The sequence below is a fragment of the Podarcis pityusensis genome (genome assembly GCF_964106645.2).
Source record: "Podarcis pityusensis genome assembly, chromosome: 11".
Classification (NCBI taxonomy): Eukaryota; Metazoa; Chordata; class Lepidosauria; order Squamata; family Lacertidae; genus Podarcis; species Podarcis pityusensis.
Window position 1 is genome coordinate 13209445 of NC_138036.1, and position 27548 is coordinate 13236992.

At 41.9% G+C, this 27548-nt stretch overlaps 1 protein-coding gene across 16 annotated transcripts in view; it reads right to left on the bottom strand.

The window, feature by feature from the left end:
- TCF4 (transcription factor 4) overlaps positions 1-27548 on the bottom strand; it is a 339468-nt gene that overhangs the window by 13011 nt on the left and 298909 nt on the right. For all 16 annotated transcript variants that reach the window (XR_013977605.1, XM_080973481.1, XM_080973470.1 and 13 more), the window contains 2 exons: positions 24808-25011; positions 2711-2846 (listed from right to left, as the gene is read on the bottom strand). Coding sequence is in view for 15 of the 16 variants with exons in the window: in XM_080973481.1 (XP_080829607.1) it covers positions 2711-2846; positions 24808-25011 (340 nt within the window). In the remaining variant the exon portion in view is untranslated. The remainder of the gene's footprint in view (positions 1-2710; positions 2847-24807; positions 25012-27548) is intronic.

The window sequence follows — 27548 nt, forward strand, 5'->3', positions numbered from 1 at the left end:
AAGAAAGACTATTCCTTAATACACAAGGTACTCACTAAGTCCAATCCCCTGCAATGCAGGAAACTTTTGCCCAATGTGGAGATCAAACCCACAACACCGAGATTAAGAGTTTCATTTAATATCTTCTGGATTGATGGTATCCCACTCCAAGAAAGAAACAGAGACTCTGTTTTGGTCCCAATCTCCTATTCATGTACCATAAATTCTGCCAATGCCATCTTATTTGGGTCTGTATAAGTCATGATGCTGCCCTTCATCATTTCATTGGCTATGGACCCCAAATGGGTGTCTAACAAATCTTTTAATTTTTTGCGGAGCCCCTTAAAACTGACTGCTCCTCATATTTTGTAATCCTGACTTGCTGATTCATCTCTGTACTGCTCCTGATTTCCCCCTCAAATTTAGGTGCCACCTAGCTTGAGTAATGCCGCCCCCCATGTACTGATTTTTCTCCTTAGTCTTCCAAATTCAGTTCCCCATTCATGCTCCCATCCTGTTTTCTTTAATGTGTGTATTCAGATATACTAGAATATTTTTTGCAATCCCCACTGGGATAATTTTCCAGTCCCCCGGTTGATGATCTGGCTTCCCCTTTCTAATTTAAAGAGGTACATTCAACAATGAGCAATGCTTGTACCCCTGAGTATCCGCATTGTGAAATTCTTTTCTACCAGCGGCTATTAATAATGCTCAGTTTAACTTATAAGATAGTGGAGCCTGATGTTCAAGTGATTTCATTCAATAATTTGTGGGGGGTAGGGGACCTCAGGGTCTCATATTTCTTTGAAAAAACACACACCCTATGTTTGCCTCTGTAAATAAAGTTTCTCTTTCTCCATCTTCTCCCCCACCCAAGTGCATGGTGCGGTAGAATGAGCCCTTGTGGTTAGCTGTGGGGTGATGCAACTCTCCATGGCAGTCCCCACCACTGGGTGAATTAGCCCAGCAAAAGGGATAACAAGAGTGGACCAGAAAGGAGACTGTTTCTATTTGGCCTGCTTCGGGTAAATAGGAGCCCAAACATGGGACGTAATCACTTTCAGTTTACCAGCGATGAAGCTGAGCACAACATAAGGGCTTTGCCTGCCCATTAATCACTGACCCTTACGTCTGCTACAAACCTATACTGAGCTCACTAAGGTCTCATCCAAATACAACATCTGATTATTCCGAGGATAAACATATGCTGTTATAATGTTCAGGTATAATGGATTCTCCTTAAAACACTATATAAATTTATACCGTTTTCTGACCCCTGGGCTTCAAATCAGTTATATGAACATTTGCTGTTTTGCATAAACAGGAAGGAGGAGGCTCCACTGGAGACTGGATACATCTTACAGTCCACCTACCCCCGAGACATGACAGTATTATGGAAACATTGTTACTCATGATGTATACACTCATTTTTATTTTATTAATCCTAAATTCATTGCAGGCTTGCGCTTCAGAAACATGCAAAGCCAACCAAACTGAGGCGGAAGAAATCTATGTGTACATAACGAGCAGTAATGGTTCATTGTGTTCCCTCTAATAATTGTTGTTGTTGGCAGATGTTTGTCTCAAGAGACAATGGAGTGTGCCCCGGGGGTGAAGTCAACCCGCTGTGTTAGCAGCACCGAAGTGACATCTTGGGGAGCAAGCCTGGGCAGTATGTATGGAAGTCCTTGGCTGCCCAGAGGACGAGACCCCGCTCTTGGCCTTGCTGATGTGGTCAGAAGGAAAGCAGAGCAGCATTTAGTAGGAATCTGCCTTATACCAAGGTCCTTCTAGCTCACGCTGTCTGCTACAGCTCTCTAGAGTTTCAGACAAAGGCCTTTTCCAGCCCTATCCAGAGATGGACCTGGTACTTTTCTCATGCAAAGCTATGTGCTCAACAACAGAGCTACAATTTTTCTCGTTGATTGTCTGGATATAGCCTTGGCTCCAGTCAACTTCCATAATGCTGCTGCATAGGTATTTATCAACGTCACAGGATCCCACCCCCCACTCCCAAAGCACAGTAAGCACCTGGACCATGAAGACAATTTACTTGAAAGCTTGCAGATGTGGTAATACTTTAGGGCTCTCTGCATCACAGAACTACCAATTCTCTCCAGTAAACAGGCCTCCTCATTAGAGTGTTCATGTAACTACATATCCTGTCTGCAAACAAACCGAAACTGTTTGTTTATTATATTTGCCTCATGCAGAAGCCCCCAGGCCAGGGATAGCCAATGTGGTGTTGCCTGCCAGATGTTGTGGACTACAATTCCCATGATGCAGGGAATTCTCATCCATAGTATTTGAAGGCTAGCACACTGCCTACCTTTATTCTATGCAAAGCACAGAAAACCAGATTTTAAAATTTGACAGCCAAATACAACTATTAATAGAAAAGGAAAGAAAAGCAACTTCAGCCCTGGTACAATCACACCGAAACAAATGAACAAGCATCTCCTATCCATGCAATAATCTAGTTAGCTGTTGCATCTAGCGAGTATTAAGTTGCTATCGTTGGACTTGTATGTTTGAACTAATGACAAAGTACAACAAACAAATTGTTGCATCAACTTTAAAGGACATTGTTTGTCCAGTGACAATGACAGTGCAACATCAAGTTCTACAGATACTATGGAAAACCACATTGCAGGACTGCACACAGGTCTGCTAACACAACGGCGCAGGATTCAGTTATGCATCACTCAGAGTCTGGCGCTCCCTTACTCACCTCTGTATGGATCTTGAGGCTGGTTTAAGTCGGGAGATGTAGCAGACTGTACTGGCAGCTGTGGGACTGGGACCTGATTTGGCACGAGTGGATGGCTGCCGCGGAGGCCAACAGCATCCTCACGATGAGCCCCAACCTGTAACAGAAGAGTGGCGGGGAGGCATTAATAGGAACCTGTTTGGGTGAAACGAAGGAGAGAAGCAGCAACTCTTAAGAGACTGTACGGGGAGAGGCTGGAAAGAGACGTGGGCATTTAAGAATAATGCCAAGGTTCCCCATAGCGTTTCACTAGAGGGCGCCTGGGTACTGCTATAGGTACATACTCTGTATGTATATGCAAAAACACTTAACGCTCAGTAAGATGCTGTGCAGCACATTTAGTGACAAATACGGCAGAGGAGCTCAGGCAGGTAAAACGTCAAATTGCCTCTCCCAGGGTGCTGCAGCGGAGAGCACTGATTCGTACCCATCTGTCTTCTATCATGTCCGCCAACAGATCTGACAATTATCTTAATGCCCATATGCTTAATTGTGGGCTTCTCAATTCCCTCATTGCTATCAGAAATCCTGCAGGAATTTCAATTTGGCATCAGACTTTCGTTTTAGGGGGATAAGATTCTTGGGCCTGCCATTCCCCCTCTTTCCTCCCCCCTCCCCACTTTCGTAATGCCAGCTAAGCCTCTGACAGTGGGAGCCACTGAAGTTATCTGACATTTCCCCCCACCCCCACCGTTTGGAGCAAACACATATATCTATCTATGTACGTATAAAACACCTGGCTTTCCAAAAACTAGAAGCCCAGGCCCCACTCTAAATTAATCTTCACTGTTATGTCATTAACCACAGAATTTCAACTCCAAAAGGGGCAGTTTTCTTTGCCAACGCAATGACTCTGGATAATATATCAATGAAGGTTATATTAACCACACCAGTAATGCCATCATTGTAGGCATGATGGTGTCAGCATAATGGCACTATTGGCATTAATGGATGGATCCAGAATAATGGAGACAAAATTTCCGCACGCCACACTGTTGTTCAGTGCACCTGTGGGTTAAATCTGTTTTGGGTTTAAGTAAAGAAAAAGATACGCAAGGACACAACACAGCCTTGCTATTCTAAGTGTGCAAGGAAACATACGAAATGGTTGCCTAATCAGATTGACTAGAAGTCTTATTTATATACCACTTCTGCTGCTGCTCTTACTGTCTACAACAATGTACCTAAAATTATTAAGGTCCTGTACAAATATAAGAGAACAAGACAAGGATCTCCCTAATAGACCTAATAGGGAGGAAAGGGAATGAAGGGAAAACAGAAAAGCTAGGGTGAAGAGACGCCTGCTAAGGAGTTGCTTGATGTCAGATGTCAGGTGGAAGGACATTCCAGGGGGAAGAGGAAGCAAGGGGAAATGAACATAGGTGAAAATAACATAAGAAGAGCCTGGTGGATCAGGCCCATCTAGTCCAGCATTCTCCTCACACTGTGGCCAACCAAACTTGCATGCAAAGCCCGCAAGCAGGACCTAAGCTAGGCTTCCTCAAACTTGGCCCTCCAGATGTTTTGAGACTACAATTCCCATCAGCCCTGACTACTGGTCCTGCTAGCTAAGGTTCATGGGAGTTGTAGGCCAAAAACATCTGGAGGGCCGAGTTTGAGGAAGCCTGACCTAAGCACAAGAGCGCTCTCCCCTCCAGTGGTTTCTAGCAACTAGTATTTACAAAGCATTACTGCCTCTGACTGTGGAGGCAGAGCAGAGAAAGCAAAACCGGTAACCTTAAGTATATCTAAGGGATTGGGGGAAAGGTCTGGGAGTAGCACGCAGAGAAAGGTTTTTTTAAAAAAAGATCCCTCCAAGGGTAGCAGAAATGCAACTGCTGCTTGTCCACCTGATACATTTGAAATCTGCTGTTCCTGGGGACATGGCGGCCACTGGGTGCACCATTGTGGGAGGGCCATGGGCCAGAGGAACAGGGCCATGGAATCCTTTGAAGGAATGCCCATAGCACCTTGAAGATGAGATAATGAAGATTACATATTCCTGTGCAGCTGTTCTTCCTCCATGCAATTACCATTGTGAGACGGGGAGAGCAGGGGTGAGTCCACTGTCCCTTCCCCTTCCATACATCCCCACTCCGGCAGCCCCCCTCCACGTGTTTGGGGCTGCACATCTGCAATGGGGAAGGCTCCTGGCCTGATGAGGGTACTAAACCAAGTGGGGAGGTTAATTGGTTGTAGCAGGCTCTCTGTTGCAGATGTCCAGCCCCCAACATGTGGGGCATCACAGAGATGGCGAAGGGGACATGTGGGAGTGGGTAAGATCATAGAGTTCACCCCTCAAATGATGATAAGCGTGTGAGGCTGGAGAACGACTGAACAGGTCGCCTTGCAAGATCAGGAATCTCAAAAGGTGGTAACAGCACAAAAAGCAGCTATGACATGTATAAATTAAGTGAGACGGAAATAGTCTTAAATTTATTATGATACCTTTGAAATCCAAAGCATACTTAGAATGGTTTACACCTTGAAATGCAATTGCTTTTATTCCAGACATTCCTTTTCAGTCAGGAATGGTTTCATCTTACTGTATCGGAACCCTGTGGGTCCACACAATATGGCATTTTGATTCTCTAATGGTATCATTCACTGATCAGAATTTGCAGAGATTAAGAACAAGGAATGTTTCTAATCAGGCCTACGAGACAATATAGCATAATTGTTACCAGGAAGACTGAAAGACAGATTAAAAAGAATTCTGCCAAGGCCAAGAAGAAGAAAAAGAAAAAGAAAAAGCATGGTATACTAGGCATAACGCTGCTAATCCTCAATGACTATAAATGACAATTCTCCATTGATTGCATTTTAAAATTATTAATTTCAAGGTAATGGCCCTCTTATCTGAAGGACTTCCACAAACAGGAGTTATATGCAATAATCCCCAACTGGGGAGCAAGAAAGCACTGTAGAGCCTAGAATGGAGTCCAAAGTTGAGATTCTACACTTGTTACAAGATGGCAATGAAGAAGCAGAAGCTGCTGGGCCAAATCCTGCCCTTAGAGAGTGTTGCCTGGCCCCTTAGTTGCCAACCTAGAGGAAATGTCTCTGACACAACAGAACTTGCTAGCACACCTCTTTAGGGAATGGGGGCTGAAGGAATAACAACTCTCTTAATTCCTTAGACTGGCCCTTCAGAAATATTGATTGCTGACTAGGGTTTTAAAGAGGCTTTGAAATAAACGGCAAAGTGAAGGATTTTTAACAAATCTCAAAGATTTAACGGAGTCCTATTGCCTTGGGATTGGTATGAGAAATAACAACTGTAGCCAACTACTGTTTTTTCCATGGACAAATGCAGTTCAGGCACTGAAGGCAATTATCTGTTTTCATTCTTGGGTGGAGTTAATGTAAGAGTTATAATGATTTCATCTGGATCTAACATGGAGAGAGAGAGAGAGAGAGAGAGAGAGAGAGAGAGAGAGAGAGAGAGAGAGAGAGAAGGCACCCATATTACCATGACAATGGAGCAGATCTTTCCTGGCCAGTGTAAAGAGGTTAATATATTTTGAAAGATCTCCACCAAATTAAAAAATCCCTACTAACCCATGTCCAAAATTTGGGCATAAACAACTGAGAATGTCACTTCTGGACATCATAGAACTCTACAGTTTTTGATGCTATGATTTCCAGCTGTCATATACAAGAACAATTTACACTGGATTTACACCAAAGAAAAGTTCAGGTTTTTTTCCATATATTTTTTAAAAACACACAGACAAATGGACTGTAGCTCCTGAGTAAATGAGAAAGGGAGACCTCTTGCGCTTTAAGAGCTACCAAATTGATTGTGGCAAGAAACAGCATGGAGAGCTGGCAAGTTTGTATGAAGAAACAGCTGTATAATGTTAGGCTAAAATGAATAAGCACATTTTAAGAGATGCAGTATTGGGACAAATCCATGCTCCACTGATGTCCAAGACCATGGATGAATACTGAGCACAGGTAAGCATTTGCTCTGGCCAGAATTTGGTATGTCTGACTTCTATTGAATCCTAAGACTATAGAACCCTTAGCCAAATAATGTTCAAAAGGACAAATGTGTGTGAGAGAAAGAGAGAGTGAGAGCACAGGGGCAGTGGCTTTTGAATATTCGGGTTGAGCAAGCTGTCTGTTGATTACTGTCTATTGTAGCTGGAATGCAGTCCCACCCCAAACAATGCTTTGAACAGGAGCAAAAATCAAATTTCTTTCTGTGTGGCACAGGATAGAAAAGAGAGACAATGAATTGAAAAGCTATTTTTTTAAAAAATCAAACATTCCTCATCCTCAGCACACACACGCAACCTCTATCATTTGTCCTGTACTTATTATGAACAAATGAGGTAGAAAGGGGAAAGTATTATTTAGTACAACAATGGAGAAAGATAGGAGACTCACTGAGACATTTTCAAGTGGCATTTCCCTCCCCTGAATCACGTGGTGAGAATATGTAGCCAAGAAGCCATAGAATGAGAGAGGAAGACCTTATTCAGCTACTGGTTCAAAGCACAAATGTGAATATTCTGTGAAGCACTGATTGCTCCGTTTCTATGCAATTTGAGTGCGGTCCAGAAGGTCAGCCTGGGCATTGTCAAGCTGCTTGTAGCAGACCTTGAGGGCTTCCAGACGTTAAGAGCCCAATTTATTCCTGGTGAAATTCCAGTGATGGCAACAGAATTATGGCAAGGCCAGCTGGTGTAAAAGGATTCATTCAATCCCACTCTGGTTTCGTAACCCTTCTTCGTCTATGTGCAAATATAGCAAGCTGCTTTATGCAACATCAGACCAGTGGTCCATCCAGACTAGAATTAGCTACTCAGACTGGCAGAAGCTTTCCAGGCCCTCCTACCCAATAACATTTTGCTGATGATGATGCTGGGACTTCCTGCGTGTCAAGTGTCTGCTCTATGACTGAGCACTTCTCTGATTATTATTCTATGGTTCTTCCTCTTTCTTCTACCTCATTCTCAGGTAAACATGTCCTTGCAGGGATCAGAAGCATCCTAAGACATCCTTCTGATTTATTTCCAATGTCCAAGCTAGAATCAAAACTGTGGAACCAGTTCCCTTCTGAATTAATGCAAGGGTCAACAGTAATGTTGTCCAAGTGCTTGCTAAAAACATCACTGATTTTCTCAACAGTACCAGTTGGCTGTGTTTCTTAATTTTAAGTGCACAGTCATAGGATGACACTGAAGTCTTCCCAGCAAGGTTCATAGAACCACTGTTTTGTATATTCTTTGTGTTTGCTGGCCTGATCTTTGGAGCAAAACCCTGCATTATAAACAGGTTCAGTTTCAGTAACCTACCAATGAACCAAAGGAGCCATTCTGTTCTTGTTGTTTTCTCATTTTCAGCTTTCTAATGACATTGTATACATATGGAGAGTTCTAGTGATGAAGGAGCAGCACACTTTGATGCTCTCTAATGGTTCCTTATTTCTGGCCTCCATTTAGGTTGCCATGCCCTCAACAGGAAACAATGCCTCTCCCTTTAAACAAGGAATGGGGAACCTGTTGACCTCCAGATGTTGCTGGCCTACAACTCACATAATCATCCCTGACCATTGGATTGATCATTCTGACTGAGGCTGATGGGAGCTGGAGAACAGCAACATCTGGATAACCACTGGAGAACATCTGGAGAAACACTCCTCATCCCTGAAAGCTCTGGGTGTGAGGCAGCAGCCACTGGGCTTCCTACCCAGATTCTCCACCAGTTCTATTGCCTAGCCTGCAAATGCTATGGACAGCGGGCTAGAGGACAAGGTGATGAGTGAAAGGGCAGGTGCAGGATTGGAGTGCGAGGTAAAACAACTGGAGCTTTGCCCAGAGGCTTGGTATATTTAATGGAACTACCCCAGGCAAGAATCTGACAGCCCTGCAGCCTCAATCTGCCTTCTTTTCTTCCGTGATCTCCAAAATATTTCCTTGTTTTATGGTAACCTGAATGCTAGATCCAGAGCAAAATAAACTAAAATTGACAAGGTGTGAATAATTTAATCTGACGGCAGAATTGCTGTGGAATCAAGAGAAACATATGCACGCTTAACTTCTATTGCCATCATTGGGATCAGAGCAGCAAGATTTCAATTTGGGCAGGAAAACTTTCTCTAGATTGTGGTTTCTTGGCACACCCACTGGCTACCTCCCTGAATGTGGATTTTCTACTTGCCTAGAGTATACATGGCTCTGTACACGGCTACATCTGTACAAGCAGGCACAAAAACCTCATTCACATTAAACTGCTAAGTATACATATTTGATAGATGAGATCATCCCCTCCCACCCCCCACCCAGTAAACACGGAAAGAAAAGTTGATGTATTCTCACTGTAATCAGACACCCATCGACACAGAAAACTGTTTTGGTGTCTTTGAATCGTAATCTCCCCGTGAAATATCAATTATACCTGACAGGCTCAGAGTGTTAAATTCCAGTTTCAATTACCCTGCCAGTATCTGTCATATCAAAGGAAGGCAAAATGTATTTGCTCTAACGTGGAAAAAAACACACCATTTAGCCCTAAAAGCGCATCTTTAAAAGTGGTAAGAAACACTCATCCAAATGTTAACTTTTATTGCACACAGATGGGCACTCTGAAGTTTGTGAATTGTGGGCAGCAGATAAAAGCTGCAAAAAATTAAAACAATGGAGGAAGGTTTCTTATGAAGTTATGAGAAGTATACCCTGCTGTTGCTTACAGTTAACTCTTTTCATACTGAGGGGCAGAACTTCAAAAGTTTTCTTACTTTTGAGGTATAATTACTTTAAAGAAAATTGAAACCAGTTCTCAAAAGAAAGCAAATGGGAGAAATTGGTGTATCTTCACAGCTTTGGAATTCTCAACGACAAACATGAGGCAAAAAAAAGGGGGGGGTGCACATTGCACCTTTGTTTTTGTTTTTTTAAAACTGTCTTAACACTGCAATCCTAACCAGAAGCAAGTGTTATTGAACTGAATGGGGTTTACTCCCAGGTAAGGATGAGCATATCTGTAAATTTCAGTTTCTCTCAATGGCTCATATATTTACCAATTTTAATTCAGTCCTCCACATTTCCACATCAGTTTGTGGCTGTTGTTTTCAACAACTACAATGCCCTCATGAAAATTCATGAATTTCTCCTAATACACACGTTTTCACAAAGCAGTATCCCCTAAAACAGTGGGGTTTTGTGTGTTATTTTCACTAGCATGTACATTTCATCAGCCACTGTCCTAGCTTATGCATTTCTGTACACATTACTTGGCTGGAGAACTTCACTGCAAAATTTGGAGAACCGCGAATTTTGAAAGATTGGTGTGTTTTGGTTCTTGTACTGTTTCAGGAAGAAGAAGAAGAGGAGGAGTTTGGATTTGATATCCCGCCTTTCACTCCCTTTAAGGAGTCTAAAAGCGGCTAACATTCTCCTTTCCCTTCCTCCCCCACAACAAACACTCTGTGAGGTGAGTGGGGCTGAGAGACTTCAAAGAAGTGTGACTGGCCCAAGGTCACCCAGCAGCTGCATGTGGAGGAGCGGAGACGCGAACCCGGTTCCCCAGATTACGAGACTACCGCTCTTAACCACTACACCACACTGGCTCACAAGTAAGAACTAAGTATGATTGCTTATAAAATCCGAACTGAAATGAATTTCTCCCACATCCCTACACCCAGGTAAATTGCAGCCTAAATCTCATCAGATCAACGGAGAACCAAATCTCCCACTACTGAATGCCACACAACACCTTGACCTGAATCAAAATTCTGTAACACTTTTAGTAATCTAGAATTCAGAGTGGGTCTCGTACATTCATAATCATGTGAACAGATTGCCAATATTGTTTTGATGTATAGCATAGCCTTGGTGTGTTCAAGGTGGGCATCATAATTATATATGAAATAAAGGGCTGTCAGCGGCCACTAGCTATGATGGCTATGTTCCACCTCCACTGTCAGAGGCAGTGCGCCTCTGAATGACATTTGCTAGGAATCACAAGTGAACTGAGTGCAGTTTAGCTCCCTATAGGGATCTGAATGGCTACTGTGAGAACAGGATGCAAAACTAGATGGGAAACTGGGCTGATCTAGTCCCCTCTCCCCACCCAAGCAACTTGCTTAAAAATTGAAAAACTGCACTGCCAGTTGGTCCTCAGAAAATGCATTACTTCACTATGTTTTAAAATATGTTTTGGTCTAGGGTTAATAGTGAAAATGTGTGAAACAGTTAAAAGATTGATTGTCGCAGGACTGGAAAAGATTTTTTGCCTGAACTATTGGGCAGCCACTACCAATCAGGGGACGCATTACTGAGCCAGATAGATCAGTGGTCTGACAGTATAAAGGAGCGTCCTCTATACTGTATGCTATAACTGAAGTGAGACACTTTGGAAAACCAATCCTGGTCAGCCTCCTTTTCGTAAGAAAAACTGGGCACCTGCAATCAATGAAGATAGAGCTTGTCAAGCAAGTAAAGCTGTGTTGCCAAAGCCGTTACTGACTAATGCACATTTGGAAGAATACAGCCAACCAAATAAAACAATGGCAGGTCCTTATGCACACCCTATTTAATACGTTTTAAATGATGACCATTTAAAAAAAGAATCCAATTAGAAGTGTTAACGAAAAAGGCAAGGAAAGATGATGGCAAGCAGTCCACAAGGTGATGTGTGTTAACATGAGCCCAACACTGTCAAAACGTATAAGCTGGATGGAAAGCAGGTTTGTGCACAGCTCTTATAAACTTCCATGGCTAAGGAAAAAGGGAATGACGAAGGACACTTCCAACAGAATCGGGTTCTCACACTGTGTGTGCATGTTATTGGTCCGAATTATTCACTCTTATTTAACTGTGCTCAAAGTCTTTCATCTCCATGCTATACAATAATAGTTTCCATATGACTGGTGGCTTAGCTATAAATAAGATCAAAAGCAAAAGAAAGGATTTCATAGTAACCCCGGGGGGGGGGGGGAGAGGGAGAGAATCAGTATGAGCAGCATTAAATCAAGAAAAAATAGCAAAGTTTAACAGTTTTCTTTTTAATACAGAAAAGTACCACAGAGTAATAAGCAGCTTTCCAAACAGCTTATGAAAAAGGCATTCTGCAAGTGGTCGTCATGTGCAAAATCCATTTAAACGTAACCAAAAGTGGCAAAGCAGAAGTTTGGCTTTCAAGAGAGAGCGAGAGCGAAAGAGAGAGAGGTACAGTGCCACGTCTTAAGTAGAGGGAGCAACCAGCTATAAACAAGGGGAGGGGGAGTTATTTTCATGTTTCTGCATACTGTAAGAGAAGACAATATGGCAGCACTCCACACATTTTCCTATGCTCTTCCTGTTCTGTTCTTTTTTAAAAAACAGGGGTGGCGGGGTTGGATAATCTAGTATTATTATCATTATTATTGAAAGAATTGCGACATTGCTCAACTCGGGCCCATGAGCTCCACACAAAAGGAAGTTTTATTTGGCTTCACATGTCCACTCAATGGGAAGAGCCAACTTCTCAAACTAATTTTCTTCTAGAGATGCAAAAACAACAATGCTAAGCTCCATCCCCTACTGGACAAACAGATGTTAATAATCCACAGGAGGGGATGCAGTTCCTTTGTGCCTATAGACAGCTAACACATGCACTTTTGCAGCGTTTTAATACATCTGAGGACATTTCTTGCCCTTTGGGAGGCTATCTTATGCTGCCTCTTTCTCCCGCCACAGTCACACACTTACTCCTCTCTCTAAGCACCTAAATTGGCTGATTTGGCATTCTTTGTTTAACCCACAAGGTGGAAAGGAGACCGCGGTGCTTTAAAATGTGAATCGAGCAAAGCATGGGGAGCAGCGAACTCCGCTGCCAATGAAATAGTCAGCAATGATTTCCTTCCTACGGAGATGATTATTCATTTTACATACTGGCTGAATTTGGAGACGTTCAAGATCCAAAAGCTACGGGATTAGGAATATTAGCGTTTAGCTGTACGTAATGGCCCTGCCAGCGCAACCCACAGAGTCAAAATAAACAGTGAAATGGGGTAGGCTGGATGCCTTATTCTTAAGGAAGAGAAGAATATCTTTCAAGAGACACATGCAGCTAGCCCAGTCTCTCCCTCTTTCTTCCCCACTTGCTTCTAAGCACCTGTTGAATGGTGACCTCAACTCTACACCTCAAGATTCAGACGTTTTACAAAACAGCTTTTTAAACAAAAGACAGCTGTTTCTCATCTACGCTACAGGGGAAATAGAAATCAGGGCAGCGCTGGAGAAATGTTACCCAGAGACTTCCTATTCTCCAATAACTTTCACACACCCAGCTGCACAATGGAGCCATCCATGTGTGGAAAAGCAGGGAACACAGGCTAATGCTAAATTAAAACGTGGAAACCAAATACTACTGTTTTAACAATACACCTAATTAGTTAGTTTCAAATGAATGAAGCCATTGTATTAGGTTTTTGGGTTTTTTTAAGTGTCATTTTATATAACGTCTGGATCCCCTGCTATCACTGTTATACTAAACATCAACACTATAGTGCAAAAATGATTTTAAGTGTGTGATATAATTATACAGAATTTGTAATGCTTACAAAATTAGATAGGCCTCAAACATTATATAAAATGATTGGCTGCAGCCCCTTGTTAAATGATTCAACAAGATGTTTTATTGTTTGTGAAAGAAAACCTTTTTTTCAATTAAAAAAAAGCAATGTCACAATACCTTTTTGCATTATTGTGATAATGCTAAATGTGACAAGAGTTAAGCAATGTATTCCTTTTACTTAGTAAACAAGGCACAGCCTTTAAGATGATTTTAAGTTGTTCCCCTCTTCTGATACAAACGCCATAAAACAACTGCTACTTTATTTCCTAAGGGCGGAAAATTCCATGAGTTAATCTAATTTGGATGTTTAAAAACACACGGACAAGCATGTGGTCTTCCTGTGTGCGATCATGTGAAGCAAACAGGCAAATTGACAGCAGTATCCCCCAAACATAGCAGGCTGGATCCAAACGTGCCTTTTCATGAATGAAATGCACCCTTTTGTTTGTGGAAGGGGCTTGAATGCAGTGGAATGGAAAGCTAGTGGTAAGGGATTTCCCCCCCCTTTTTTGCTGGTTTTCCCTTCTCCCTTGCAGCGCCTCCTATGCTGTTTACGAAAGTTCCACAACCCACCAGCACAGATTTTTAAGGATGCAGGGAGAAGATGCAAGCGCAATCTTGGAACTCCACTCACAGAATTTTCAATCGACATAATAAGCTGTTTTGCACATAAAACTATGGCTTACTGCAAATGTACAGGTTCCTCCTCTGGTCCTGCTGCTGCTGTGCTACCATCAGGAAAGCCATGGTTTGGCTTAGTGTGTTGTCTGAACCTGGGCTTGTGGTTTGTCACGCTCCAAGCCATGAGTAGTTGCCAGGACTAGTTCTAGGGCTTACAGCTTGTGGTTTGTCCAGAGGAGGCCAACAAAGAATCTGAGTTCGGACAACATGCTAAGCCAAACCGTGGAAGGATCAGGCTCACAGGAGAAACAAAGCAGCTGTGATCCATTTGTGCTAATCCCGAGACTCGTTTAGTGTTATGTGACTTAGTTCACAGCAGGAGGACTGGGGAAGGAGTGTGGTGGCTGCAATCTCATCCCTGGGAAGCCCTCAGATTTGTGTGTTAAAGCATGATGCCATGGTTTGGCCCAGTGTTAAGTGCAAACCAGCTCTCTGCTTCTGCAACTCAACATTTGTTGCACGGGCATGAAAAACATATACCTCACAATTCTACTGCTAGTGTTATCATACAAATGCCACTTTGCCAAACTCTCTTTAAACATCTCTAAACAAAATCGTCCAATATTCGTACAGCGGCAGGAGCTGTCCGAAGTCAGAACAATGGCTGCCGATCATGTCAAAAAAGGCGTTATCAGCTTGCTAACCACAATATTCTCTTTTTTTAGTGGATCCCCCCCCCCCCCCAAAAAAATATGGTGTATTTTTCTGGGCCAGCCAATTTTATATTTGGGTGTATTTGAAGCCGTATTTTCACAGAGTATCCTGTGCAATCACAGACAAACATCCATGTTGCATGTAGGTCAGTTTTTATGTTACATGGACTACAAAGCAACGGCCTGGACAAGCTGGGTGCACCTAAATTATTTCAATGACTGAAGTCTCTCAGAACACCTTATCTCAATTCCTGTGATAGTCTCTTTCAAAAGTCCTCACCTCTTGTATCTGATGACAGGGAACTGTTCTGATTCCCACTGGAGAGAGAACTTGCCCAGCAGAGGGCAAGATAGCATTTTAAGAATCTTGACATATATGGTTCAAATCATGTTTATCTAGTCCAGTACTGTCTACTGTGGTTGGCAGTGGTCTCCAGACATACCTGGTTCAAATCATTTATCTAGTCCAGTACTGTCTATGTTGGTTGGCAGTGGTCTCCAGGGTCATAGGCAGAAGGTTTTCATATTGGCCTCCTTTGCACAACACAGTAAGCCCTAGTTAATGGTTCACTGTATACACACTGATCTCGTGAGCTATGCTCCTCTCTGCTTGCACCCTGGAGAAACAGAGCATCATCTCTGGCTTTGCATTACGACCAAAGAGCACCACGGCCAGAAGTGGTGGTTTGTATGGAGTGGGGCGGGGGGACACAATGCCCAGTTCAGACATAATCTGAGCCAGGGATGATGGTTTGTTGCTCCTGCACAGAAGTGGAGATGAGAAAATCTGGCTATCCCATTTTATGTTGCACAGTGGAGAAGACAGAATCCTGTCCTGGAAGCCCAGCTGCTATAGGCCAGAATTAAGAACCTAAAAGAGTTGTGCTTTTGGATACTAGTCGGCTGCTTTCTTTCAGGAGGGAAAACAGACCAACTTATATGAATCTTTGGCCTGTAACTCCTGCAGTCTTTCTGAATGGCCTTAAGTTAGTTAAAGTTTGTTGAAGCAGTAAAAATCCACCATCTAATGATCTCTTTGGAATCCCACGCCTGACTCCACTACCAAGGTTAAAGGAATATCTATACATGTCTAGCTGATGACTGTAGTACAAGCTATCATTTATTCTGATGAATGGAAGTTTTCACTTGAGATTTTTAAATAGATGCTGGTTGGCCATCTGCCAGGAGTTCTTTACCTATGGTTCCCGCATTGCAGGGTCTTGGACCAGATGACCTTTCGTGGTCCCCTACAATTCTATGAATGCACTGCCATCAATGTACATAGGACGGCTTTTAGAAATTCATAAACAGAAAAGGAGGAAGGCAGGTCTCTAATTCAGGGAGCTCAGAAATCTAAATTTGGACTGTGGGAGCGACAAACACAGGCAAGAGAGAAATGGAAGAGCAAAGGACGAATGTAAGGAAATGCAAAGATTGCAAATGGTAACCTTGATTACTATGGCTGAAGGGGAGGATTTAAGAGGCTAAGGCAAAAGCTTCATGGAAAAGGTGAGTTCCAAAGATGAATCAGCAGCGGCAGGAGAGAAGCAGCAATGCACACATGCCCTCCATTTTATTAGTATTATAAGCTGTTGTGGTTTTTCTTCCCACGAGCAGCAGAATTCATATAGGAAAGTGTGCTGGTTATTTGATAAGAAAAGACTTCTGGAAACTAACTTGCGTTCTGGACCACGTCTCAGATTACTTTAAATGTACCCCCTTCCCCACATCCCCCACCCCCCAAAAGGTACAAAGCTGACAAAGGAAGGTGTACAGTGGGCAGAGCAGCTCCCAGCAGCACATTCTGAACAAGTTTCCGGTCCATACCTCCCACTGCTACTTTATTTACTGCAGCTGGCCAAAGTTTTATAGCCTGTTTCATGTATTAAAATTCAAATGTGGAAAACATTACCAGTGTCCTCCTTGATTTTTTTTTTTTATTTCTCTCCCCCCCCCCCCTCAACTTCCTTTTCAGTGTGGAATGTATCAAATGGTCAAAGGCTAACTTAAGACTGACTCTACTCAAAAACTATTTCCTTTGTTCTTGGTGTTTTTACTTCAAAATTTAGACCAGTTTTCCAGAAAGAAAATAGCAGCCCTGATGCTTTCTCAGAAGCAACAGTTTCAGACAGTGAATAATGCTGTCTACGAACTACCAGAAACTGGGGTTCTCTGCCCCCTCCTGCAAGAGGAAACAAAGAGTGGCATTTGCAAAGTCTTCACTAGCTTGTCTTTTGCAGAGGTTTTTCTGTTTTTTGGTCATGTTTCCAAAAGAAATTGCCTGCCCGTCACTGGTGTTACTGTGTTAACTGTACTTTGTGCCTGAGGTTCATTTATTATTTTATAAATTTCGCATAAGCAAACAGGAACTTGAGATCAACGGCAAAATCAACACACGAGTTTCATACTTTACATGCTGCATAATCACCATTTGATAAAGAAAGCAAACAAACCAGAGGACAAATACCTGCTCTTTCATTGCAGGAAGCCAAATTCAAGGGTCAGATATTTCCATCAAGAACTATATGCCGAGCTGACATTTCTGGCCGCCCTCCCCCCGCCCCCAAGTCTTTCCTTAGCTACATCTGGCATATAAGAGAGAAGTACATATTTATGGAACAACTCTCTCTGAAGTGATGCCCTGGGTGCATGTTGCATCAGTTTAACATATGCAAAGCAAAAAAGGAGAGAGAGAAAGAAAAGCTACCCAAGAAGTGGGGGGGGGGGGGGGAGGAGAGAGAGAGAGATGGAACCTCTCCTCTCTCTCTTGATTGAGAGCAGATATACAGGAATAGTTGCAAGTCACAGATCTGGCTTTTAATAGAGCCAGATTTCTTCATTAAAAGCAGTATTGTTTAAACACGATGTGGTATGTGTTTGTGCATGGAATCACTTCGTACAAACCCAAATCTTAAGATCCTATGTATCCCAGGGGAACGTAATACATCACCAGAGGGCAATCTAAATTACAAACCAGAATTTTCTTTTTTTGTGACTTCGCAGCAACTACGATGCAGAAACAAAATCGTGCCTGGTTCATGATATTTTTTATTGGGGAAAGTCAGGAATGAGGATGCTGAAAAAGCATCTTTCCAGCTTCCTGGTCTAGTGGGTAGACTATTTCAAGCAAGCATTTATGTAGTTATCTATAAATTCCTATGGTCTACTTCTAGCCTTTAATAATACAGTGCTCAAAACACCATTGCTTTTAACTTTACTTTTAAGAGGCAATGTCTGCAGAGTTCCTTTGTTTAAATGGTCCTTCTCTCCGCATTTTTAATGACAAACAAAACTCAGTGGTAATAACTGCCATAAATCCATTGCCTTTCATCTTGATTTGAATTAGGAGGCTGGCTACATACAGCAACACTGATCTGTAAGCATTAAACCTGGGCAAAGAGTAAGTATTTAGCCAAGAGCAGCTGGTCCAAATCACATGTTTTTAAAGGGAGAACTGGAATAATGAGTTCTGAATGTAGCCCACTGCTGTACTGTTAATACACTGTAATTCCTTGCAGAGAGTTAGTCCTGACATTTTTCAGTGCTGCCCCTAAACTGCTAAGATGCTACTTCACAACCCAATACATGCTTCCCCCGCCTTTCTTTTTGGTGCATATAATCTGGACATGGACTTCTGGCCAGAGTGACAGATCAAACTGGTCCCTATTGTAGGATCTTCTGGGCTGGCTTCCCATTTTGGCAACACTCGTTTAGAACTCTCAGCAGACATGTCAAGTGAAACACATGCAAATTCTCTGGGACTGAGTACAGGAGTAAGTGCACAAGAGATTGCAAACCATTCCATTGGACATTTTATGTTAGTTATTTCAGAGCTGTAGAGCTTTACAATGATGTTTGCATGTGTCTTATTATTCATCATAGAGGAACAGAAATTTAACCATGACAAGATAACCATAGTCTTCAGAGCTTACTGAATCAGATGCTCCTTGTCTGGAAACTATCAGCAGTGCAGTTTCTACCATGAAAGCCAGATTAAAATAAATTGTTTAAAGGAAATTGACACATTTGGATCCAAAACACGAAGCTTGGAGAGCTATGATGGAAGAATGGAATCATAGATTTTTCTGGCTCCTATTAGATATGGCCTCAGGTAGAACTCAGGTCACAATTCATAAATACATAATATTGAAGTAGTTTGCCTAATGGACCTAATTAACTGATATTTTTGTTTTCTATCAAATTAAGTCTCCCCTCAATGGGAATGAACTGTGAGCAGTACATTTTTCAGGGGTGAGTACCTAGTTTCTGCAATGAAAAAGCAGGTGTGCTTTCTTAAGACATTTGTTTGCTTTTATTGTCAAATGGTGATTAAGCAGCACATTAATAATGAATCATTGTGTTGATTTTGCCATGGATCTCAAGTTCCTCTTTGCCTATATGAAATTCACAAAACAACATGTATTTATGGGATGAACCAGACGGTAGACTCTACCGCAGTATTTGCTTTCTTGTACATCTTTCAACCAGACCCAAAAACCTCACAGGATGTTCCTTGGGTTTCGACATGGGGAACTCTATCAACTACCTTTCAGCTTTTAGTATATGTGCTGCCAAAGCGAGCACAACTACCTTTCGGCTTTTGTACTAAAAGGCAGATTTCCTGCTGTAACTACATTTTCCACAACATTCTCAGCAGCAGCTACTTGCAACAAATTTATCTTATTCAGTGTAAAAGTGACCATTCAGTCATTTGGATGGTTTTGACAGATGTGAGATTGCTGCTTTAGTTCATGTCAGTAACTGTAGTGCAATTTTATACCTGATTTTAATTATACTTGGTTTTATTCCAGTTATGCTGCAGATTGTTTGACTGTCTCTGACAGTCGGCAAACTCTTTACTGTGCATTGCAATGGTCAATTGGATGAACAATAAACCAGAACTTGACTTGACAAACACCAAAATGAATGGAATTCAACATTGTGCTCCTCTGAATGCTTCATCAGCAAAAGCATTTCATCTTGCCAGACAGAATGACCCCTCCTCTCCTGTTCCCATGCTGTTCTAGGGTTTCTCCTGACCCCTCCTCAATCTAATTTCGGGGAGCATGGGGTCGGGGAGTCCCATTAAAGAAGCTGAAGTTCCTGCATGAAGTTCTGCTGATGGAATTCATTCGTTGAATCCCGCTCAATGATATTTGTGAAAGTAGGCACCACCAGTTTAGTCTCAGCTTATAAAACGGTTTTATATTTGCTGACTGTCAACAGCAAAGTAGTAATTATGATTGCCTGAGCTGAGCTTCTATACATTCAACCACTGATTATCTTGAATAATAGAATACAAAGATAACACAGAAAATAGTAACTTTAAAAAAAATTCACAATGAAAGTCAATGCAGACATGGGACTGTAAGAGGAGAAGGATTCCTGAACTGAAGGGTGTGGAGGAACCAGATTTAGACAGTACTCCTATAACCACTCACCTGGGAGTAAGCCCCATTGAATTCAAACTACTCTTCAAGTGTGCAAAAGAGGGCAACCAAAATGATAAAGGGGCTTAGGCAACTTCCTTATGTGGAAAGGTTACAACATTTGGGTTTTTTAGTTTGGGGTGGGCAAGACCAGTAAGGCAAAACATGACCGATGTAAAATTTAAGCATGATATGAAAAAATTAGCTAGGGAAGAGGTTTTCTACCTCACTCATAACACTATAACTGGGGTAACACAATGAAGATCAGGACAGAGAAAAGGAAGTTCTTATTCACACAGTGCATATTGGCTGTAAACTTTAAAAGGGGATTGGAAAATTTCATGGAGGATAAGGCAGTATGCCTCTGGATGCCAGTTGCTGAGAAACACAAGTGTGATGAGTACTGTTGTGCTCAGGTCTTCCCCCTGAGTTCCACTCTAGAAAGAGAATGCTGGACTAGACAAGGCTTTGGTCTGACAATAGCAGAGTTCTTATCAGAATTGATGGACTAAGGAACTTTCCTTACCTTAAAAGAGTATTTCTCCTCACTACTTGAACAAGGTTGATGGATAAGGAACTGGTAGAAAGTTTTGTGTCCTAGCAGAAGCTGACACAGAAGCTAAATCTGAAGCTGCTTCATTATCATGCTTTAAGATTAGCTGAAGGACTGCTTGTTACAGAAGAAGTGGTCTTGGAGACTGATCACTGTTCTACCAACCTCAGTATTATCTACACCAATAGTCTTCAACCTTTTCAGATCTGGGCTCTACATACATACATAGCGACCAACTTCATAATTTTAGCATATACTTGTATGGTGGCAGTACTGCTGTTGCTCTACACCTTAGGCTAGGCTGCAACCTAATAACAGGCCATAATGTGACAGCTGTAGATGAATGGTATCCTCACTGCCCATCAGCAGTTCCCCAGGGAATCTTTCCCAATTTAACCTGGAAATGCCAAAGAATTGAACCTGGGACCTTTTGCATGTAAATCACGTGCTCTACTATTGAGCTATGACTTTTCCCCACTGTAAGAAGGCATTAAGAGAGAGGGACAAATAGTTTCACCGTCACCACTCCCTGCTTCTGCCTGAAAAGCAGAGTGACAGCTATTCCACTATCTATTCTGTTCTGAGATGCAATTAACATGTAGGATATTTGCAGCAAAGTGTGTAGTTAAGTACAAACAAGATTCAGTACTTCGATGTAAAAAATACTGTATGAAAAGATTAAGTACACCAACTAACAATAAATGTCCTGTCCTCCAATTCAAATTCAGTACTGAAGCATATGCCTAACGTAGGTTTGGTCTGAAATCACATCTCTTAATTGCCTTCAATATGTTGGCTTTGATGGCACATGGGGGGGAAAGTCTATTACATCAAACTACAGAAAGGGGGAAAATACACAGCAATATGGCAATAATTCCTTGATTTCTATGTAGACTGATGTGAACATGAGGAAACTCCAAAAACTGCAGTTGTGCAATAACTTTACGAGAACTACACAAAATAAGACAGAAAAATGTGGGATGCTTTCAAGTTCTTCAAAACTCTTTACTAGGAAAGATGTTCTAAAAAGAGAGGTGTGAGGTGGGTGAGGAAAACCAAAAATGAAGAAATGTACAAAAAATATGCTGCTGTAGTTGCCAGGAGGTCAGCTTGTAGACTCCATTCAAAGATAGGAGGCTGCAGGCTGAACAAGAACCCCTTGACCCCAACTGTGTGTGTAACAACTTGTCTAATTCAGAATTCTGGAGAAATTGAAAGCTCACTTTGAATTTCTGACACTTTTGGTTGGCTCCCATAGCGGGGAACCTGTGGATTTTGGAGTCTTTTCTTAAGAACCAACATGGCTCCCTTTACTTTTTATATGAAACTGGTGCTTTTTATAAAGGCATGGTGCAGGAAATATGTGCATAAATCTGTAATTAGCTAGAAATTTAGATTTCCTTCCCTCCCTCTTTTTAAATTTCCCTTTTCTCCTCTGTTCTTTCAACACGTGTGTTGAGCCACCCTGAAACCCCTGGGTATAGGGCGGTATATAAATTCAATCAATCAAAAATGGGATATCTATCTTATCTATTTATCTATCTAGGTGTATGGTAGCCGGGAATTGTTTGTGTAAATTAAATAAATCAATGGTTAAGAATAATAAAAAAAGAGTGGAAATGCCCCCTCCCCAAATTATTTCAAATCCAAGTAAGTTATTTTTTCATCCAGGGGCTGGGTGAATTGTGGGTGGGGTGAGGAGAGAGAATTTGGGATTCTTGCACATAGGAAATGCACATTCTGCTCTCTACAGATTGCATGGGGCCCTTTAAAAGTTGCTGCAGCCCCTGGACCTTATTTTTCTGTGAGCAGTTCCTGTGTGACTAAGGATAACATGTAGGAAGAGGCTGCTGACCATGCAATCAGTCCCTTGGTGGATTTAAATACACTTATCCCAGGCATGCAGGACCAGCTCATAGAAAATAGACTGTCTTGTGTTTCAGGTGCAAAGGACTCCAAGTATTAAACCCACTGACTAGAGATGTAGATGTGCAGCTGAGATATCCCCCCTCCCAAAGGTACAGTCAAAAGGAGACAGTTGCTCCAAAAAATAGGGAACAATGTGTTTGTTTGTTTGTTTGTTTGTTTGTTTTTAAAGCAAAGCACAGTGGCATTAGCTACATTGGAATCTGAATAGCGCATGCCTGCTTATAGCACATGCAGATTCAACTTTCACTAGCCTCTCAGTAACCAGCACAAGCATGGACTGCAGGCATGGGTACCGTGAGAGGGTAGAAAACCCCATCAGCTACCCATGAATGTCTGCTGGCTTCTGCTTGTATAACATCAACTTTGTGTCCAATGAGGTGAACTGCAGCCCACAAAAACATATGCCATGATGAACGTTTGAGATGCCAAAAGATGCTTTCTTGGTTGTGCTTCTGCAGACTATGTGCAAGCGTTAGTCCATCTAGCTCAGTACTACTTACACTCACTGAAAGTGGATCTCCAGAGTTTCCAGGCAGGGGCCTCCCTCCCACCCTATCTGGAGATACTGCCATTGGGAGATTTATCCTGGGACCTTCTGCAGGCAAAGCAGACGCTCTGCCACTGAGCTAAAGCCCATTTGCTAAGTAGCTAACATAGTTAACCAACAGGGACTAACATGACTACCCCTATGGGAAGTACAGGGTTATATGCAGTAGTAGGGTAGATGCAGTGAAATTAATAGACCTTATGAATATAGGTCCATTAATTTCAGTAGGTCAACTTTGAGAAGAACTTAGATACCACCCACTGTGCTTTTCCTTTGTACTTTCCCCCTGAATCTTGCATTCACACCGTCCAAAGAAAAAAGTCAAATGTTTTGGCCAAAGGTATCCTTGAGATAGCTAGATAGCTAGCTAGAGATAGATACATAGATAGATAGATAGATAGATAGATATAGATAATTAGGACTGAAGCAACAGGATAGCTTCCAACCAGATTTTAAAAGCATGAACAATGGTAATGGACTGGGTGAGAGCCAATAAACTGAAGCTCAATCCACATAAGTGAGGCACTGTTAGTGGGTGGTTCCTTAGACCTGATGAATGGTAGGGCAACTGCTCTCAATTGGGTTACACTCCATTCAACCTGCGGATACAGCTGGATCCATCCCTTTCACCTGAGACTCAAGTGGCCTTGGTGGAGCAAAATGCCCTCTGTCAGCTTCAGCTGGTGGCCAGGCTACCATCCCTATGTTGACAGGGATAGCCTAACTTCTGGTGCCTATGCTTTGATAACTGTTAGGATTAGATTACTACAATGTGTTATACATTGAGCTGCCTTTGAAGACAGTTCGGAAACTGCAGCTGGTGCAGAATTCAACAGCCAGGCTCCTCACTGGGGCAAAAGTGCTGGTTTTGCCCCAGAAAAATTCAAAGTGCTGGTTTTGACTGAAGTGTTATCTGGCTCAGGACCCCAATACTTCAAGGACCCTCCCCATGCAAACCAACCTGAACCCTACAATCATTATCTGAGGCCTTTTTCATGTGACCTCTCCACATGAGGTCTGGAGGGTGGCAACATGAGAACAGGCTTTTTCAGTGGTAGTTCCCTACTTGTGGAATGCTCTCCCTGGGGAGATTCACCAGGTGCCATTGTTACATAACTTGAGGTGCCAGGCAAAAACATTCCTTTTTCTCCAGGCCTTTGATTTTAAATTATCTATGGACTTTCTTTGTGGGTGGCATGTTTCAATCTCGTTTTTTTCCAAAAATAAAATTGCCTTTTTTCTTTTTTTAAAAAAATGCTGGTTTTTATGTCTGTCTGCCTGTCTGCATGTATGTATGTTCCTTGCTTAAAATATTGTAAGTTGCTTTGAGTTGCCATTGCAAAAAGCGACTAATGAAGTTAATAAATAATAATGATATTAATAATAATAACAAACAATTCGGAGAACGTTGATTCTACAACCACAAATATATGCAATATGAAAACAATAGGTGTCTTTAAAACACATCCAGAAGAGGGCTAAATGATCTGCATAATATGAGTATGTTTGAAAACCAATTAATTGCACCAACAATATTAGCAAGGTATCATGTTTATAAGCTCAGAATGGCTACATTTTGCCTCAGTTAAATGCTTGATAAAAAAGGAACAGTGTAAAAAAAATCCTAATTACTTCACTGTTGCTGTTGTTATTATTATTATTATTTTTAAGAGCAGTGTTTAATCTTTATAGCTTACCATTAGCGAGTGTCTATTGGCTGAAAGAAGGCCTGTCCCATATCCTGACCCAAGACCTCCCATTGCTCCATTATGAGAGGGCCCTATTAAGCCATGCATGTCGCTATGACTACCGGGCATGGCAGTTGAAGGCCCCACTGCATGATTCCGGAGAACATGAATAGCATCATCCAGTCTTTCCAAGCGGTCTTCAATCCGGCTTTGCTGTTTGTTTATGAAAAACAAATCAAGAGAAGCATCAGCAAATGTGAAGGGCCATTTAATGCTTGAGACAAAACCCACAGAGATTAGGAACCCCACACTTAAAATAAAATAAAATTCTATTGCTTCATGCTGGCAGGGGAAGGGGGAGAGATGGGCTGCTTCTGAATTTGCATTTACGTTATAGACACATTATGGGTTGACTCTAAAGTTACTCCAGCTCAGAGAAGACACAGTGAAATTAACTGACCCAAGTTAGTTATATACATTAATTTCAATGGGTACACTCTTAAGCAGGACTGATATATATAATGATATAGACATTAAATAATAATAACAACAACTTTGGACACAACCCACTGTCTTATATAAAACAATGATACCAAAACTGTTTCTCTAGGGAACCATGCAAGTTCCATTCACAAAAAGATTGCTTTCATTTTCATGGGCAAAACAGGTTCATTGATTCCTCATGAACATAACATCTGAAGTACATATGTTACCTTCTGGTTTTGAAACATTTTGCATCATTCAGAAATACCTAATTGCTGTGACAATTTAAAATGTTTAAATACACCGGGCTGCAATCCTATATTCATTTATTCCCATGTGGCTCTGTTAATATCAAGTTAAAGTTAGTTAGGTTGTGCACTGTGACCTACATACAGCAAGCATTGTTAGGGCCTATTATTCTCATGCAACCAGAGAAAAGGGTGAGAAGGAACATATTTGGCTGCCACCCATTTCCACAGTTACTGCTTTGTTCCCTGTGGTGTAGGGGCCCAAATAACTTTCAGAACAACTGCACATTAAACAGGTTGACCACATCAGTTGCACAGCTAGACTGAGATTAAAACACGCACACATGTACCAGCCCCCCCAAAACAAACCCTGGGGTAGGCTGTGCCATTCACCTTCTCCAACACTTATATACAAACCCTGACCTGTTCTTAGGAGCAGCCTCATTACCACTGCATTATTTCACTATCTGGAGCCAGAAAGAGCAGTGGTATTGATTCTTAAGAAGCTGAATGTCTGCTTCACCGGGCTACTTCCAAGGGCCAACTTTCACTGCAAAATGAGGTGAAGCAATGTGCTGCTTTGCCTATTCTGCAGTTTGTACCAGAATTCCCAAGGGCGCTTCTGAAGTGGATCACACAGGCCTGGTTCATGACACGCAAATGTGAGAGCTCCCAGAAAGGATCTCACATTGGCTTAACCGCTCCCTGGTCTTTTCTACTGCCATGCTGAAGGAAGCCAAGGTGTGCCTTCGTGGGCTGTCCAAACTGGGGCTTGTGGTTGAGCTTTCTCCTCACTAACTGCAACCCATAGCCAAGAACAAACTTTGGCTGCAGCTAACGGCTACTGAAAAGAGAGAGCATAACCATTAGCCCCAGTTTGGACAACACACCAAGCCAAACCTTGGCTTAGTGTGTTGCAATAGTGAGACTTACTGGGATGGAGCAAATTGTTTGCCAACTTCTCTATGGGAGCCTGCGGATTCTCATTGTTCCTATGAGCCATATTTTGGTTTCCTGCATCATGCAATATCAGGCCTTTGCAACCTTAAGATGGCGAGGCTGACATTAACCTATTTATTTACATTATTATATACCAGGGAGTAGAGAATTTAGTGCAAGCTATCTTGCATATAACATTACTTGCACTTAATTGTTACCCTTCTTTACTCCGTGCCATAAGCTATGTTTTGTTTTTGTTTTTCATTAGTTTAAAAACCTTTTGCTATGCAGCATTCTGGGTATTTGGGGTATGGTTTTGTTATTATTCATAAAACTGAAGTCCATTGCTTTTTTTTCATGGAACTAGCTGAGGAGTTCTTTGGATCTCTGGCATATTAATGCCTTTTTCTTACCATCTAACCAGGAAAAAGAGAATAACTTTGACTATTCTGGGGAAAAGGCCATTTGCAGAATACTAAGCTATATGTAAAAAAAGAAATCCAGAGCAATCTTCATCACTATTTCTTATTGTAACATTATTCTTGTGCTGAGATTACCATGTTAGTTAGATGACCTCAAAGTCAACTTTTTCAGACTTGCTAGGCACTCTATTACTTATGGGTAGCCGAATATGGTGCCCTCAAGATTTTGTTGGACTACAACTCCCATCATCCCTGACCACTGGCCCTGCTGGCTAGGGTTGATGGATACAGAGGGCACCATGTTGGGTAACTCTTGCATAGGTGAAGGACACCAACCAAAGTTGAATCTCCTCATGAAAAGTACCTACCCTGGGAACCTCAATAACATGCTGATGAGTTGCAAAAATCACCCAGTGGCAGAAAGTGGGTTATCTGGAATTTACTTAGAACCAGATGAACAATGCAGCCACTGACACTATGCATGCTTGCAGCAATATCATCTGGAAATAAATAATATCTGACATTTCCTCGTGACAGCAGCATCGCATCTTTAATAGCCAGGTGCTATAATTCATAATACTTTTGAAGTCGACTAAAATTCTGATGCTGAACTTGAGTTTTCCAAGAGTCTGCATTATGTGGCCATTCCTGGAGTCCT